Source organism: Bacillus rossius, chromosome 17 (genome assembly GCF_032445375.1).
Source record: "Bacillus rossius redtenbacheri isolate Brsri chromosome 17, Brsri_v3, whole genome shotgun sequence".
In the NCBI taxonomy this organism is placed as follows: domain Eukaryota; kingdom Metazoa; phylum Arthropoda; class Insecta; order Phasmatodea; family Bacillidae; genus Bacillus; species Bacillus rossius.
Window position 1 is genome coordinate 36,405,918 of NC_086344.1, and position 19,054 is coordinate 36,424,971.

A 19,054-nucleotide genomic window follows, 5' to 3' on the forward strand; every position below is an offset into this window, starting at 1 on the left:
GTGGCCGACGCTGCGCGGGGAAACAACAACCACCACTCGTCTCTGGCGGCAGAGAACCGCTCTTCGCCCGTGTTGGACGCGCCTGGCGCGCGACAGCCGACCATTGTCTGCCCCAGGGGGTGGCGTACCGGCGCCGGATCCCCCCCTCCCCACACCCCTTCCCCACCTTCACGCCATCCGGCGCAAATAATTTAATTCCCCTTCGTCGAGAACTCGCAAGCGATCGTCGCTTTCAAACCTCTCTCTTCCACCCCCCCCCCCCCTCGACCTTTTTTCTCTTTCTCTCTTGCGTCTCCCCTTCCCCGTCAACAATGACTACCCGCGAACCAGCAGAGGCATCTGACGCCCTTTTGTGCTGCCATTCCCCTCCTCCCCCCCTCTTCACCCCCTTCAACAACCTTAGCCTGTCGTGGCGAAGACGTGTTCGCCATTGCCTCGCGGCTCTCACCACAGATAGCGACACCTGTACTTCAAAAAAAAAATTCAAAGCCGACATGAGTTGGGACACCTGTATTTCGCGAATACATTTCGTGTCGAGGTATTTTCACAAAAAATACTGTAGCTTTTCTCCTGTGGTTATTGTCTGAGGTCGGTGAGAGGTGTCGTCCCGCTCTTGACGGGGCCAATGAGAATGTGGATCACCGTACTGCTCGCTGCACCCTCACAATTTGCCATGACTCTTAGAAAAAAGCTACAGTGTTTTGTGAAATACATTGATGTGAAATGATATCGCGAAATACAGGTGTCCCTAGTCATGAGTAGGGACCGGAAAAAATTCGCGGGTTCAATGACCTCTAGGATGAACTTTATAGTTCTTCGTCTATGTACACTCGGTCAAATGTCACCCTCTCATTGGCTGCTGTCTTGTGAAGGTGTCCCAATGTAGCGGCCTGTGATTCGACACAGCTTCTGTTGAGTGTTTCTCACTGGCCCGGAGTCATCCAGGTGAGTTGTGAGCCAATAGCAGAGGCAGCACTGAGGTGTAACTATATGAATTTTAGGCTGTCGTGAAATGAATCCGCGAATTTTTCCGGTCTCTAGTCATGAGGACTGCCGACAGAAGTGAAAACTTAAAACTATAAACAAACAGTTGTTATTTTAGGATATCCAAATGAATTGTTTGATCTTAAATTAAGACTTTTAAATCTGAGTAACTATTATTAATATTAGTAATATAATTAAGAAAATACAAATATAATTTGAAATAAGAAATACTAACTTTGTGAAATATAATTGTGTAACATAAGAAAATATTTTTTGATAAAAATCAGTGACTTTTTCGCAATTATTACGAAAACATATTACACACAACAAATTGTGTTTTATCACGTTCGTAAAATAACTCCTAAATTACAATATAATACGCATTGCATAGTAATTATTAAAAATTAAATAATGATCTTAATTTTTAGGTTATTTTGCTACAAAGACTCCGTTTTATTCGTTATTCAAACTGTGTATCTATATGAGGATATTAATATATTTATACACACTTTTTACTGCACAGTAATCTTATAAATTTAAAATAAAAATTGAACAAAAACACAATTTGAACACTAATAGGAACAGATATAGTGTTATCGTTAACACGTCACGTGACCATTTCGATGACGACTTAAATGAATTTACTCACTATCCAAACCTTCCAATAGAAGTTTTCACTTTAAAAAAAGTGTGCTTTACGTATGTACGCTCGTTAGAAGTTATACTTTCACATGCTGACACTATAAATACGGTTGCCATGGTTATAAATTCAATCAAAATACGCGTGAACATTTTTTATTTATATAATCGAGATTTAATTTTATTATACGTTAAATTACACATACGGGAACATAACCTCACTTGTATAGATACAATTAAAAAAGTTGATAAAACACAATTTGTATCACCAGTATTCACAATAAATAAATGTTTTTAATGATGTATGACAGTATTTAAAAGTATTCGCTAAAATAATAAGATTTAAGACACATATATAAATTTTATTTTTTAAGTTATTTTTATATCCAGTGTATATATATGTATATATATCATTTTTAGTGAACACGATAACTGCCGCAATGTTTCACAAATTACTTTCATATTGATACATAAAATATAATTAGGGAAAATTTTGGTCCATTTTGTTAATAGGCAATATCCTACCTAAGGGATAGAAATGGGAGAGGTTTTTTGAAAGACAGAAAATCGTTCTAACTCCCATAATATCATGAATATCGCATCCGTTTGAACTTATTTATCTCGTAGTTGGAAATACCAAAAACCTTTGACCAAATATTTTTTTTATATGACCAACCATAACTGCAAGAGGTGAAAAAAAAAACAAAGGTTGGAGGACAAAAAAAAACGTAACCCACTTAGTAGTCAAATTATTTGTAAATTGTATAATTTTTATCAAAAACATTTGTCTGAACCAATTTCTGATGTGGGATGTCCCACCACATCTCGCCAATTCTCATCTTGGGGGAGGGAGGAGTCCAAATTAAAAGAAAATCACCTTACGTTATTAATGGACGCCCCCTTACGCTCATCACTATCTCACTGACTGTAACGCCAAATATATATGTAAACCTTGGAGACAAGCATATCATGAAGCACAAATATTTGCCTGCTCCATAAAGATTTGTATAAAATAGAAAATATAAGTTGAAACAATAAAGTAACATTTAAAATATAGGTACATAAGTGAAAACCGCCTTAAATATTGAGTTAAAGTGTTTGTTGTATTTGTTTGTCAATTTCTACGAGCGCATTAGGCGTCTTGAAGTTTCCTAGTGATAATATATTTAAACATATCTTTATACATTTATATTTAACAATGGTTTTGGTGTCAGTGAAACGATCGCGATAAGTGGTATTTCTTTTTCAAAACTTACCTTTAAAAATATTCAACATTAAATAACAAAACAACTCACAGAGAACAAATGAACTATTATGGGGAATCCTAATCCTGATCCTGATTATCCTTGTAAGGATAACGGGTCTAACTGTTCAAAATATTGAATTGTCATCGATCCTTGATAAGTATGCCAAATTTCGAGTAAATCCGACGTTTTGAAGGGGGTCAAAATCATGTTCAAAGTTTCCGTTACATACTAGGGACAGGAAAAATTCGCGAATACAATGATCCACAGGATAGACTCCAAGATCCTCTATGCACTCGGACAAATTACAGCTGCTCATTGGCCACTGACTCGTGAACAACTATTAACTAGAATACTTTTGATTCGATACTCCTTTAGTTGAGGATTATTCATTGGCTCTGATTCCTTCAGACAACCTGTGGGCCAATCACTGAAGCAGCAAAAGGTTAAACACATTTGGATTCTAGCATATCGCGAAATGAAACCGCGGAATTTTCCGGTCTCTAACTATCATACATACGTATGAAGCTAATAAAAGCGTGTTAAAAAGGGGACGGTTTTAATCAGATTGCCACTGTTTCTGGAGGTTAAAGGGTTCGAGAAGTCGTGCGTAATTAATTATTGAACCCTGGCTTGCAGCTCGCGCCGCATAGTTCCGTGCTTCAGGTTGGGTTATTCGCGGGGAGTGGAGCCCTGCTGGTTCCAGGACAAAGCAGCCTGCTTCGACATTCCTGTCTCCCGTTATTCATTCCCTCCCCCTCCTCCTCCTCTCCCTCCGCGGTCCTTCGTGATTACGCCCCGATGAGTCAGGCCCGAGACAAACCTGCCGCAGTCACCAGCCACCCCGCTCGCCGCGTGTCTGAGGGACTTAGGGGCCCCGCCTAGTCAGGAGTGTATCTCTGCTGGCGAGGCGGGACGATAAGCGCGACGCTCGCTGGTGCTTCTAGCGCGGTTGTCTCCTCTGGACTGGCGCGCAGTCTTCTCGTCGTGCATCGAGCGGCGACCGTGACATCACACGGCGGAGAAATGAAGATAAAGGTGTAATGCAAGTCCCGACAGTGCTTTCAAGAATCTTTACCGGGTGTTTTACGCCTAAAAATTACTCTGAAAACACGTGATTTAGTCATTTTCAGCACTCCTATAAAAATACAGTTTAGAAACGAAATACGGAAACGGAACCACCCACCCACAAGCGGCGTGTTCTCAAGTGAGCTTTTCGTAAACACACACCACTCGGATATCTTGTGCAGTTATTTGCAGACTGATCTTTTCAAACTATATAATCAAACGGCTCCGATAAAAGCGATAAAAAGTTTAAAGTAAAAAATTTCTAAAACCGGGTTTTGTGGACTTGATTTTATTTTCGACAAGGTATTTTATTTAAAATACCGCCCATCTTGTTTAAAATTCATAAATAGTTTAAAATTTCCCTTTGTCTATGAAATTTGTGGTTTGCACCATCTGCCACGTATGGCAGCACCGTGGTTGTTGCACGTTTCCGTTCCTTGACTTCCGTCGCATTCACGAAAATGCTCCTATAAAATGTCGTATACCGAGAGCTAAGATGGTACACGTGAAGAAAAAATCATTACTTTGTAATTTTTGTGCGGCGGGTTTCGCGGGTACGTAGCAGGTACTTCTAGACTGTGCAACGTTGCTCTCTCGCGGATGTGATAGTGGGCGGATCTAGGTCGCGGTTTGGTCAGAGAGGTGTTTAAGGGGGGTGGGGAGGGGAGAGCGCCGGGAAATTGGCTCCATCTCGGCGGGAAACTGCCCGTGACCCGCGGGCGGACATTTTGTCCGCCGCGCCGGTTCGGAATCGCGTTAATCGCGTCCGCCGGAACCTCATCGCCGCGAGATCGATTGCAGCGCGCAGGTGCGAGTTATCGACTCCTCTCTCCTGCCCCCTCTTCCCCCCAACCCTCCACTAAAGAACGAGAAGCGCATACAGGGTGCGTGCGTATTACACCGACAAAATTTTACTGCACGTTGGCTTCACTTTTAATTAAGATTCCTGTTGGAAACCAGTTTGCTGAGAAATATTGTAACTTAGTACAACAAATTTCTATTAGATATTATTTTTGCATGTACGAAATATAATTTTTTTTTTGAGAAGATACAAAATATTTATTACGAAAATAAGCACAATTTTATCAATAATTTTACTTTATTTTTTTTTATTATGTTTGTTAATGTGCGCAGTTAATACTGAAAAACTATCCAGAGAACGGCTTGCAAATAACTTTAACTATTGGAGGTACTGGGACAACACAAAGCATAAATGCACGGGTAAGAATCTGAAACCTATACGCCTTATTCATGCAGGGTTTAAGCCATGCAGAAGGGGTAGCGTGCATCACGTGCTAGGAGGGGATTGGCCAGCCACGGCAGTGATTGGTGCCATAGCTAACTCCCCTCACTTCTTAACTCTAGGCTGTACTAGATAAACTGGGCCCAGGTAAAACCAGCATAGACGCAGGAAAAACCCTGGGCACTTACATGCGGGATGCAAAATTCATGCATTAAGCTAGCAGGTTGGTCATGGGAAATAGAAGGATGGTTCAGGAAGAAGAGTTGTACAGAGTAAAAATAGTCTGCCATGAGGTGGTTGGGCGCTTGGACATTATGTACACATTGGTTTATTTGTTTGTGGGGGGAACTTTTTTTTGGAGGGGGGGGGGGTGACATTCTGACGTTTACCACCAGGCTGCCAGCCAGCCTATGCTTAATTTAGGAAGGAATATAAATAATTTGGCGTCTGTTACACAGTCCACTGTGAAAATCTGCCCCGCATTTGGGAACTGACCTCTTCTACTGGCACGATGTTAGCGCCCTTACTTTTGAAGAAAAAAAACCATGTTTTCTGTACGTCATTCGTTAGGTCATCGTTTGATCAGTTTTGATCAACAAAAAGTTTCGTTCACTCGAATGTCGTACTTTTCCAAATATACGTGTTTTAGAAAGTGCATAGTTACCACCAGGGGCGCAAATCTGTAGGATTCGCTGGATGGGGGGGCGGAAATTCAAAAAAGGGGTTGGGGGACCACGCGGATCAGGAGTGGGTGCTCATATGTTGTTGTACTGCCCATATGATGTTGGTCCATATGCATACAATAAGCAGAAAAATTAAAATTATACTAAAAAATTTCCTTAAAAATAGTTTTGACGCTTACGTTTATCGATCCCATTTCACAGTCGCGATTTAGCCAAGCGCAAGCATGCCGCCTCAGTGAGGGGCTTCTAAATTTAAGAGGAGTACCCCCCCCCCCCCCCCCTGATCCCCTTTCGCTGATCCACGCCCATGGTTACCGCCCTTACATTTGAAAATCAGCGAAGGAATAAGAAAACTTGGTTTTCCTTCACGCCAATCGTTATATCTTCGTTATATCAGTTTCGATCAACAAAATGAAAATAAAAAACTTTGGATTTCGAAAGTGGGGGTGATAACTTCTCACCAGTGCCTCCTATGCATGTTCTGTGGGAGCTACGCGAAGTTATTTCCTCCCTTTCTGCCCCCCCCCCCCCCCATTTTTCTTTTGGCCCACCTCTCCACTACTACCAATACCATCTTCCTGACCTGCCACTCGATACTTTTTTTTTCCCCCTCTTGTCGGGACTTTGTCTCGTGTCCTCCGGGCCTTGCCCCGTACTTTCCTTCTCTCTGCAGACGCCGCTTCAGGTCTTTTTTTATACACTCGTCCGAGAGAGAGAGAGAGAGAGCCGGAGAGAGAGTGGAAGTTGCCTCCATCCTCATATGTATGCCGGACTTCCCAAAAAAGAAAATCCGTGCGGACCATGCTTGCATGGGACGGCGATGTCGAACTTCTCTCTTCCCCTTGGGACGGGGCGGTCTTGCTCCAGACTCCTTTTATGAAGTTAACTTGCGAGATGCCCCTACTTCCCTTCCCCCTACCACAGTGCTGGCATTATTATCTTCCTTTCGTCCTGCACCAGACCTTCTTCTGAGTTTCATATTCCGGCTCCAGGGCAAGGATTGTGTTGTTACCGTCCAACCCAAATACACTGTTTGCTTTGGGCGGACGTGCGGAAAAATTGAAGAAGTTTATGCCCACAATATATATGTATTGTATAAATATAATTAAAAAAGAATATTTCAATAATATATAAAATAAACTTTGAAAAAATCTTTAAGGGCTCCGGCTACCAGGGCACACACAACTGTGTGCAGAACTTCAGAAACAAAAACAAACGATTTTAAAAACTGCTCAAGGTATCTGAGTAGTTTCTGTTTACTAAAAGCATTTGTGGCTTTTGGGTTTAATACTAAATAGGAGACTGTTGTACCGACGATGGCGACTGCAATTTCGACCGAAACGTTGGTGATCTCTTCACGTTTTACGCCGTTTGAAATTGCAAAGAAACTTTTCATGTTGCTGTACAGGATTTCAATTAAAGAATTTCCGAGTTTCAGTGGTATGTTGTAACAGTTTAATGCCACTATTTACAGCAAATCATATATAAAATTGAAGTATTTGACTTTTTTTTTAATGCTCAATATGAGCATCTTTAATTATAAGGCACACATCCAACCTGAAGTCCAATTCATCCTCAACTTGGGTTAACACGTCCGGAGTAATGGAATCAAAGTCCTCTTCAATTCTTTGTCTCAACTCTGGCAAATCATTAGGTAGCGGCGGAACGTAGGCACGAATTTTTATAAAGCCCCCAAGGAAAAAAAAAATCGAATGTCGTTATGTCAGGTGAACGTGGAGGCCAGTGAAAAACAGCTCTGTCGTCTCGACCATTACGACCAATCCAACGGTCAAGAACTTCGATAGCTAAACTTTAAACTAATCGCACGTTGAATTGAAATTACAGATTCACTCTTAGGAAATGGCATAAAACGCTTTACGCTCGGGGGTTGCTATTTTGCATAGGAGGCGCTGCAAGCGAGAAAAAAAAAAGCAGTATTTGCACATGCGCTTATCTAAAACCGTTTGAGTTACTCTTTAATTGTGACCTTGTACCAAAAGTTGATGCTATTAAATTTTGTAATTGGATTTTTAATTTAAGTACTGTACTTTCAGTAATGTTGTATCTCCCTTCAAAAATATTACCTATTTAATGTCTGTTTAATAAGCACTCTGTTTTCCTCGCTTCAAAAACATAATCACTGCAAGATACTTAATACCCTGAGTTTTTTCAAGCTCTGTTGTTATTACCAGAATTGTTTTCTTGTATTCTGTTCTCTTCATAACTTGTTTCTACTCGGAAAATTCGTGGCCAGTACTTACGTATTTTCTCGTTATTTTACTATAATTCCACTTCATAAGCACGTGCCATTAGAGTTTTATAACTCGAGACTTTTCCTCTCTCGTACTTAGTTTTAATTACCTCTTCTTTGCGTCATGGTTAAAACGCACATAAAAACATTTTACTCCTCGTAGAACTTTGGCTTATTTTTACTTTCTGATTACATGTGTAACTATCATTTTTTACGTCAATTACAGTAATAAATTTAGCATGCACAAAAAAATATTCCTTAATGTTTATACTGGTTGGCTGTTCATTCACGATTCGAATGTTAAAAAAAAAGCTCTCGTTTTTAAAAGGGGTGGTTCACTTTATTATCATGCAAACATAATTACGCGTTTTATCAGTGATTTAATTGAATTCTTAATATAATAGTATTTGATCGTTTATTTTTTTTAATTCTATGGGTGTTTTAAATATTTTAAAACCTTCAAGGCAGTGTTATACTTCAATTGTAGAATAATTTTAAATGTTTTGAAGTTATTTTGTACATATAACCTTTGTTATAACACTTTCCCAAAGTTTTATTATTCCACTGAAAATTTAATGAAAATTTAGTTTTTTTTTGTGTGTTCCTAGATATACCCTACGTTTCATCTGATTTTGTAAATAAAAAAGCCAGAATATTATCTTTGTTGTTTGTTTACTCACTTTATTCGGAATATTTAGTCATAAATATATGCAAATAGAAAAGAAAATGTCAGCCAGTCTTTTTGTACTCGCCAGAAATTTGTAACATCTAACATCAGTAGCGAGCATATTTATATGTTCTCATGTTGCAAATGCACTTATAATATGAAGTTCAAATATGAAATTAAACACGGAATTCTTTAAAATAATGCCGAGCGTGATAAATATACGCAAATTGTGTTTGCAACTACATTTCTGGACGCGACATAGTTTCATGCACCCGCCGCTAGAATTTGTTCGAATGCAGAATCGTTTGATTAACGGAGCGAAATTTTAAACTTTGCAATGAAACGGCTCCGATAGTAGCTAAAAAAAACTTGAACAAAAATTACGAAAACTAGGTTTTTGACTTCCGTATCAAGGTATTCTTTTAAAATATTGGCCGTCTGGTTGAAATCACTTAACAATTAATATTATACAGTTTCTCCGTTACTTTGTTAACTTTGGTTCACGTAGTCCCCCATGCTACTTCCGTTCCATTCACGAAATAACTTACATCAAATGCCGTATACCGAGGGCTAAGAGTTACGCATAAAAAATACTGTATTTACGTACTTGTGTGGTTGAATACTTGTTTATGAGAAAAGCGTATCAAACAGGAAAGAATAAATTCAAGATGGCGCGTGAGACGGAGCGAGGTCGAGTGTAGAGCGCTTGGAGAGTCTGCATAGTACACTCTAATTGAGCGTGGTCCCTTGGCGCGGTCCGGGACTTAGGGAATTAGGGACTTAGGGACTTAAGGACGTTGTTCCCTGCCGAATGTTTCTCGTGGCGTGGGCTGGGAACATCGTTTACAATCGCGAGGGGCTTAACGAGCCGTGGTCCTACGGACGTAAGAGGCCTCTGTTCCATTTGGAAGCAATCGCCAAGTGCCCAGTCCTGCGTTATACGCCTGGCGTTCCCCGTGCGGCGACAATGCGGTGTATAGTCCTCTGTTTTACGCCTGGCATTCCTCGTGCAGAGACAATGCGGTGTCTAGTCTTTTGTTGTACGCCTGGCGTTCCCCGTGTAGAGACAATGCGGTGTCTAGTCTTTTGTTGTACGCCTGGCGTTCCCCGTGTAGAGACAATGCGGTGTCTAGTCCTTTGTTGTACGCCTGGCGTTCCTCGTGCAGATACAATGCGGTGTCTAGTCCTTTGTTGTACGCTTGGCGTTCCTCGTGCAGAGACAATGCGGTGTCTAGTCTTTTGTTGTACGCCTGGCGTTCCTCGTGCAGATACAATGCGGTGTCTAGTCCTTTGTTGTACGCTTGGCGTTCCTCGTGCAGAGACAATGCGGTGTCTAGTCCTTTGTTGTACGCTTGGCGTTCCTCGTGCAGAGACAATGCGGTGTCTAGTCCTTTGTTGTACGCCTGGCGTTCCTCGTGCAGATACAATGCGGTGTATAGTCCTTTGTTGTACGCTTGGCGTTCCTCGTGCAGAGACAATGCGGAGTCTAGTCCTTTGTTGTACGCCTGGCGTTCCCCGTGGTAATATTTTTTTTTTTATATAATCATAACTCCTGGCATGTGCGGGAACCTTAAAGTATTAACTGTTTCATTAATTTTGACAATATTAACAGTATTTCAAATAAAATTCCTTGTCGACAAGTTTATTAGCAACATGAACAACGTGAGAACACACGAATTTGCTCTTTATCGAGGTTATATGTTTACACATCACTGGCTAGTACTGAAGGACTCGCTCAATATTGTTTTAGTAGTATAAACAATGTCTTTTTTTAACAACGTAATGTGGTTGTCAGTGTTAATTGACAAACGTCATGTGTTCCTTTCCAAGCGACAGCTGAGGAAATGGGTTGAAACTGGTACTACTTTTCAGAACTGTCAAATATTATGTAAGTCATGTGACACAAACCATATGAACGCTAGCGTGAACCTTTTCACGCCAAGGTTATTTCTCTTGAGTGGGCGATTTTACCCTGTATTATTTTTTTGACAATGAAAAATATTAAAAAGTGTGTTTTCACTGGCGTTTTTTTGGTATTAAAAATTGGGTAAGTGGTGCATGTGAAATATAAAAATATGACCCGTGTCTACCCGTGCACACATACGGTGTGCAGAACTTCCGAAACAAAAATCACGTGATTTAAAACGGCTCAAGATATCCGATTGGGGTATTTTTACATTTAAACGTATCGGTGTATCTGTTTCCTGATATCGTTTTTAAACTGTACTTTTAGAAGAGTGAAAAAGACTAAAACGCGTATTTTCAGGCATGATTTTTAGGCACCGATTCTTGAAAGCAATCATGAGTCTTCCGTTTGCACCTTTGTCTTCGTTTCTCCGCCGTACAATGCTCTGAAAACACAACGAGAAGACCGCGTGGCAGTCTCGCCTCGTCAGGGGTGTATGTGTGTCAGCGAGGCGGGATGATAAGCGCGACGCTCGCTGGTGCTTCTAGCGCGGTGTCGTCTCTGGACTGGCGCGCAGTCTTCTCGTCGTGCATCGAGCGGCGACCGTGACATTACACGGCGGAGAAATGAAGATAAAGGTGTAATGCAAGTCCCTTAAGTGCTTTCAAAAATCTGTACCGGTTGTTTTACGCCTAAAAATTACTCTGAAAACATGCGTTTCAGCCATTTTAACTCTTCTAAAAATACAGTTTAAAAACTTAATCCGAAATCAAAATTTACTTTTTCGGCCCTCAGCGAACTCTTAAATGCTTTTCGTAAACAGATCCGACTCGGATATCTTGAGTAGTTTTGAAATCGCGTTGTTTTTCCTGAAGCTTTGCGTACCGTATGTGTGCCCGGGTAGGGGGGAGCCTTTAAGCCTGGTGGGCGAAGAGGCAGGGTATCGAACAATCTGGCCTGGGGGATTGCGATTCTGTATGGGTATCGATTGTGTGTCCCGCGGGGAGAAACCTTTGCAAATACCCCGCTGATTCGCAATCGCACGGCTCCGGGGCTGCTAATTTCCTGGTAATCTTCCCCCGGGAGTGATTAATTAGGCACGCGCATCTTGCCGTGCCGTCTGTCTGTCTGTCTGTCTGTCTGTCTGTCTGTCTGTCTGTCTGTCTCGCTCCGGTGAGGTTTGAATTTACGACGTGGGTGCGCTTGTTGGAAAGGGGGAGGGCTGATGGTATTTCGACAGACGTAACGGGGCAAAGCTTCCTCGTTCATTACGCACCGACGAAGTCTTCTGTCTTCGGCGACCGAGCGCGTTGTGTCTGCGTTTCTCTCTCTCTCTATCTCTCTCCCTCTCTCCCCCTGTCCCCCTCTCTCCCTCCACGTCTTACAGTGTTGGTTAAAGGTCACAATTAAAGAGTAACTCAAACTTGTTTTAAATAAGCGCATGGGCGAACACTGCTTTGTTGCAGCACGAAATAATGTTTTTTTTTTCCCACCAATTATTATGGGCCATGCAGATTTCGCGAAAAGATTTCGGGACTAGACGAAAGTTAAAACACTGTAGCATCGTCTGTGTTTCGTGATTGGGAGAGTTTCTTTCAGGTACGTGTCGAGTGTTAAAACACCAATCACAGTGACTCAGTGCGGAGGCAAACGCGTCCTGAGTGGCTCGGCCAAACAAGGCAAACGACTTCTCTCGCAGACGGCCGCCAATCACTAGGGAGAAACCGCTGGTGCGGGTATACCTTGCTGCAGTCTAATAAGTGTTAAGATCTTTTAGCGAAAAATGCCTGCCACTTCCAATTAGTGTAGGATGAACCTGTGAAATTTATTTGGCAACAAGATGGGAGCCTCCTCCCCATTGTAATCTCTTCGTACGAAAGTAGTTGGAACGTCCAAGTCCCTGGCCGTTGGATTGGTCTTAATGGTCGAGACAACAGAGCTCTTTTCCGCTGTCCTCCACGTTCACATGACATAAAGCTGTGGGATTTTTTTTCCCCTTTTGGGGCTTTATAAAAGACCGTGTCTACGTTCCGCCGCTACCTAATGATTTACCAGAGTTGAGACACAGTATTGAAGAGGCTATTGGTTCCAATTACCCCGGACGTGTTGACCGAAGTTTTTGGAAGAATTAGACTTTAGGTTGGATGTGTGCCTTATATAGTCGCCGCACGGTAAGTTCGTACTTTTGGGAAGAACTGTTGAAAAATGGAACTAAGAATATTTGGTTTACTATTGTGCAATTTGTTTGACAAATAAATAAACAAAATAGGACGACATAATTTATCAAGCTATTACGTTTCCGTACGTGTGTATGAATACTGAAATAATTTGTATTTGTTAATTTTATATGTAAGTTTTTAAACACGCGTGACAACGATATTTATAGGTATGTTGGCTACACACTTGAAGAAATAGTTCCTTAGTATGTAATTTTGAACAGCTGAAATAACGATAAATATTGCTTAAAATGTTTCACATATGTTTATTTCCAGATCCTGGAGTAATATTGTTTAATATATACGAAAGTTAAGTTATTTTGTTTACAGATTACGTTGCAAGCTGTTGCGGATGAATCACCTACGTAACTGTGTGTCGGCCCGAGCCATGTTGAACGCTTGTTTGCTCAAAACGACTTCTGATTTTCCGAAAACATCCAGTGTATTTGTGTACTAATTAATTTTATAATTTTAAAGGTTTGTCTTAATTGTAACTTGTAGTGAACTATTGCTTTTACAGTGTAACTTTGTGTTAGTTATTACGGTTTGTTAGGTTATTAAAATGAATGTAAAGAAGAAGGAGACAACCTGTCATCAGAGACAGCAAGATATGATCAACGTGGCACGAAGAGTTACGATGTTAATGAATACAGGTCAACTGGAACAGGGTGATGTCGCAGAAATGACAGCATTTCTTCTAGATCTGGGCGTCACGACCGTGAAAAGGTGAGTGACTAATTAACACGTTATGAAAGTATGTGCGTGAAAAGTTCCGTTAGGTTGGGGCGTGTTTGTAAAATAGTGTAAAAGTACCTTCCTCGCAGCATTCTTGTTTTGAATGTCGGGCAAATTACAAACAGACACGTTCTTATTTTTTTCGGTTATATATTAGGTAATGGATTTATCTGCTGTGCACCCGTGGAAAAGGTTGCAGGGCTGTTCAAGACAGCACATTAAATAATACATAGGTCCCTAGAGGTCAGTATAGGCCTACAATTAAATACTGTAAACATAATTGTGTAAACAATGCGTAGCGTTTTCTTTCATTTGAGCATTTTCAACCCACAACATCAAGGAGGAGGAGGTTCACCGACTAAAAAATAGCAATAATGTATATTATTAATTTAATTCAAGTAAAAAAATGTATAATTGTGTTTACATTTTAGTGCAGTCTTTCTGAAAATTATTATAATCATTTGTTTTGCGAAAAATACCCGTATGTTTGGTAAACATGAGAGATTATAAAATCGGTATGATATATTTTTTTTTAATTATTGCTTCTAAGCTGCATTTAAAGTTCCATTTGAGTTTGCGTAGGTAGGAATTTTTACAATGTAGTTGGTAGCTAATTCTTTTTGGCTAGTACACACACTATTAGTAGATTTTTGATAAAAATACTGATAGCTTCATGAGTTTTATTACAGTATCAATTCTAGTGGACGATATAATATGTAGGCTTTTTTGCATTATTTTAAAATCTAAGATTAATTGTTTTGTAATGTCCTTGGAATTTATTTTTTGCATGGGCTAATACATACTTTGTCACAGTTACTTTGCATACATGTAAGTCACCAGTGTGGAATGTTTTTTATTGTTTGTTTGTTATTATTAAACCTTCATTTTTTCAGCACGTAGGCTCACTTAAAAGTAGTTGTCAGTACAATGAACGAAATAAAGCATAAGTTTGAGGATAAATATACACATACATTTAAATTATAAGCCAATTGCACATATATTTCATGAACCTGAGTAATACAATGTTTTGAATTAGATATACATACATTAGGCCTATAGATCATTGCATAATGAATATAATACATTAAGAAAATTATCCTCACAATAATAACCCTTGCAGTGTAAACAGTTTTGATATTAACTGTTGTTCTGTCATGATAGCATATTCATAAGTGTTTTGCTCTTGTCAACAAATATTATTCATTCCTACTGCATTTTATACATCCCAATTTGAGTACTTTTATTTTTATTTTATATTCAATTTGTAGATCCTACACAGAGTAACAACTCAAGGATATAAGACTTATGGATGATGAACAAGTAAAAAATGTACATATACACAGCAGTTCCTATCATATACTATCATGATAAATGGTAACGTGAAAACGAGCCTTAATGATGGCTCTTTTACAGAAATTAAAGTATTACGCCTAAGCATCGATAATTTTTTGTACGTGTTTCGTTTTTATTTATTTTCATAGTGAGAATCAATTTCCATGTGTACAATTCACTGAACATAGTTTATTTGTACTAGGTACTATCGCTTGGAATTGGACCACGTTGGTACGCCAGGTAAGAAGTGCAACAGAGCACACCGGAACTTGAACCGCGCTAATGAAAGAAATCGTAGCATTGCGAAGAGAGAGTAAATGCTAATTAAAATATCCACTGTAATCCAAGTATGAGTTTTAAGTGTTTTGTAAAGTGTCGTGTCGATACTACATTCATATTGGGTCATAAGTGTATGTTAGTTAAAATTTCATGTTTTTAATTACAGGTGTTCTGGATAACGTGTTTAGTGATATGTAATTTCTCTGCTGTGTTTATATGTGATTCTTAAACATTAGTTTCATTACAGGATAAAACATAATATTGATGGTAGTGATAATTTATTGCTGAGTTTCGATTTATTTAATATATTTATTTTATAACAGATTCTTAAGTTAAGTTTTTTATGGCAACAATTTCTTTTCTGCATTGTACATACTTAAGTGATATAGTTTTTATATGAGACAAACCCCATAGATACATAAAAATACACACTTACAGAAATGTTTAATGTATAACTTAGAATTTGAATTTAAAATTTATTCTGCTTGATAGAAAATAATGCCTCTAATTACAAAAAACATGTTGGTTAGCCATAACCTTTAACCGATACTTGACTCGGTTCGTAGTGCCAGAAAAGTGTTACTAACTTGTTATTTTCTATTCACAAATGACCTCTCGATGTAATGGCAGTGATGTGCCTGGCACTCACGGCTTTAGGAAACTGACAGTTTACATAGCTACCTCACACTGAATAATTTCTTAAAGTTAAATTCTTTATAAATCATACTGACATAATTTTCATGCTTTCAACCATAGCACTTTGTGATATAGTAATCTCGAAGCAGCAAAATTTCTTTAGTAAAACTTAACATCAATTTTTATAGATATTATTTGAAGACACAGCACCACGCTGGGTTTAAACTCTAAACTATAAACATTTGCTTAGATTTTTTTATATTTAATATTTGAATTATTAAACATGGTGTTATGACATTTTCTACTGACATTTAACCAATTATAAAAATTGCAGTGTAATTTTATTATCCATTAATTACATCCCTATTTGACAGTTACCCAAACAAAACATTGCCATGTGGTAGTCACATGGTTTTCCACATGGCAATGTTATTGTTGATATTTGGCCGAAGGATACATAGTCACCTTGAAAATAGATCCCAGCTTGAAGCAGGGCTTCCTAAAAGTATGAACTTACCGTGCGGCGACTATAACTAAAGGTGCACACATTGGACATTATTAAGAAAAAAACTAGGTTATTTTACCTTTAATTTGATGTATGTTGTTGTTGTAAAAATACATTATTTTATGGCTATCCTGTATATAATTAAATGTAAGCATGTTTTGTCTGTACGGTCTGCTATAATTCCGCAACCCACCCCCGCAGCACCAGGGGGTTTATATGGAATAGTATTTCTCCATCCCCCATACATGGAGAAAAATTTGGTTTTGAACTGGAACTGCAGGGGATGGTTTCGATGAAATGGGTGTCAAAAAAGGGCATGTCACTGATGGATTTCTTATAGGAAAGTCATTGGAGCTGCTGAGAATGAAGTGCCGAAGTGGCAGAGACTGGCCATAATGTTCCTGAAATTTCGAAAATGTTCTAGAATGTTTCAGAATGTTCGAGCATGTTCTAGAATGTCCTATATGTTTATGGAACTTCAAAGGGACATCCTGTTTTGGATTGTGTTCTAGAATGTTCCATAAGTTTCTGGATCTTCGAAGGGACTTCTGATTCTGGAATGTTTTCTAAAATGTCCCAGACATTTTTGGATCAACGTATGTAATTCCTGTTCCGGAATGTTATAGTTTATGTATTCTAGGGATAATGTTTTTTAAATTCATATTTGATAGGACCTGGCCTGCTTGGTCCGAAGCGAGGCTATCTCCGGTTAGTTGATAATATAATTATATTATATTGTTTCCTACTAAACGAGTGCTTATTTAATCTTTCTTATGAACAAAAAATAAAAATTTTTATGATAGTCCTGGCATATGCTAAAGCATGGGAGGGCGACAATTGCTCGCACTTCACATGCCTGGTAGCCTCTACGCGCCTCTGAGGGACTTGTAAGCGGTGACCCTAAAGTTGTATTGTTGAATATTAGAGATAAAGTTTCCCTTCACGCCGCTATACCACAAACTATTGTGTGTTCAGAATTTTTCATGCCTAAAACCACCCGTGAAAACATTCGTTTTGGCCTTTTTCGCTGTCTAAAAAAAAGGGGGTTGTCTATAATGTCGGTTTACGGACGATAATTTTACGTGATAACGTCATAAGAAAACATTGATGGAAAATTGCATACTTTTTAATTTTCAATTATTATTTACGGTTTTTGCAAATTTAATATACCTAAATAATTTGTTTAAAGAGAATCACGGACAATTAGTTAAAAAGTTCGCCTTAACCTGTTTGATATTATAGAAGATTTTCTCGCACGGTGGTTGGTTGGTTGGTTCTTGCACGCTCGGCTGAGACGGAACGTGACGATTTTTTCGTGCGTGCAGCTAGCGTTCATCGATTTATAAGACGTTATCACGTCAAAAAAAACGAAATTTTGGAACGAAACTTGTTATAGATGCTATTTGTAATCAGACACTTGCAATAAATTTTGAACAGTTTACAAATGGCGCGTAGACACCCGGAGCTCTGCATGTCATTTGGCGGGCCGGCTAGGCCAGCCTTGGTGCAGTGTGGTGCGGTGTGGTGTGGTGCGGTGTGGTGCGGTGTGGTGTGGTGGTGCACTGACGCCTGTGGTGTGTGTGCTTGCTCCGCAGCTGGTGGGCGGGGAGTTCGACATGGAGCTGAACTTCGTGATCCAGGACGCGCAGAACATCAAGCACATGCTGGAGCTACTGGACCACTGCCCCGCCAACCTCCAGGTAGGCAACCCTCCCTCGCCAACCTCCAGGTGGGCACCCTCCCACGCCAACCTCCAGGTGGGCACCCTCCCACGCCAAACTCCAGGTGGGCGACCCTTCGTCGCCAACCTCCTTGTAGGCAACCCTTTCTCGCCAACCTCCAGGTAGGCAACCCTCCCTCACCAACCTCCAGGTGGGCAACCCTCCCTCGTCAACCTCCAGGTGGGCAACCCTCCCTCGCCAACCTCCTGGTGGGCAACCCTCCCTCGCCAACCTAGGTGGGAAACCCTCCCTCGTCAACCTCCAGGTGGGCAACCCTCCCTCGCCAACCTCCAGGTGGGCAACCCTCCCTCGCCAACCTCCAGTTGGGCAACCCTCCCTCGCCAACCTCCAGGTAGGCAACCCTCCCTCGCCAACCTCCATGTGGGCAACCCTCCCTCGCCAACCTCCAGGTGGGCAACCATCCCTCGCCAACCTCCAGGTGGGCAACCATCCCTCGCCAACCTCCAGGTGGGCAACTTTCCCTCGCCAACCTCCAGGTGGGCGAGGGCAACTTTCCCTCGCCAACCTCCAGGTGGGCAACCCTCCCTCGCCAACCTCCAGGTGGGCAACCATCCCTCGCCAACCTCCAGGTAGGCTACCCTCCCTCGCCAACCTCCAGGTAGGCAACCATCCCTTGCCAACCTCCAGGTGGGCAACCATTTCTCGCCAACCTCCAGGTGGGCAACTTTCCCTCGCCAACCTCCAGGTGGGCAACCCTCCCTCGCCAACCTCCTGGTGGGCAACTTTCCCTCGCCAATAATAATGGCTGTCAGTGAAGCGGCAGATAATATGAAAGGGAAATGGAAAGCCTTGACTTTCATTACATATTATATAAGTCAACTTAAGAAATGATACAAATAAAATGTTTGGGATCTCGATCCAGCAATTAGTTTTCTTAGTGTTTACTGGAATATTGTACCATCGAAATACATGACTAAGTTCACA

At 40.5% G+C, this 19,054-nt stretch overlaps 1 protein-coding gene across 7 annotated transcripts in view; it reads left to right on the forward strand.

Moving 5' to 3' along the window:
* The window catches only part of LOC134540806 (neurobeachin), a 987,386-nt gene that overhangs the window by 337,277 nt on the left and 631,055 nt on the right, over positions 1–19,054 (forward strand). For all 7 annotated transcript variants that reach the window (XM_063383739.1, XM_063383741.1, XM_063383738.1 and 4 more), the window contains exon 2: positions 17,984–18,088. In XM_063383739.1, the coding sequence (XP_063239809.1) occupies positions 17,984–18,088 (105 nt within the window). The remainder of the gene's footprint in view (positions 1–17,983; positions 18,089–19,054) is intronic.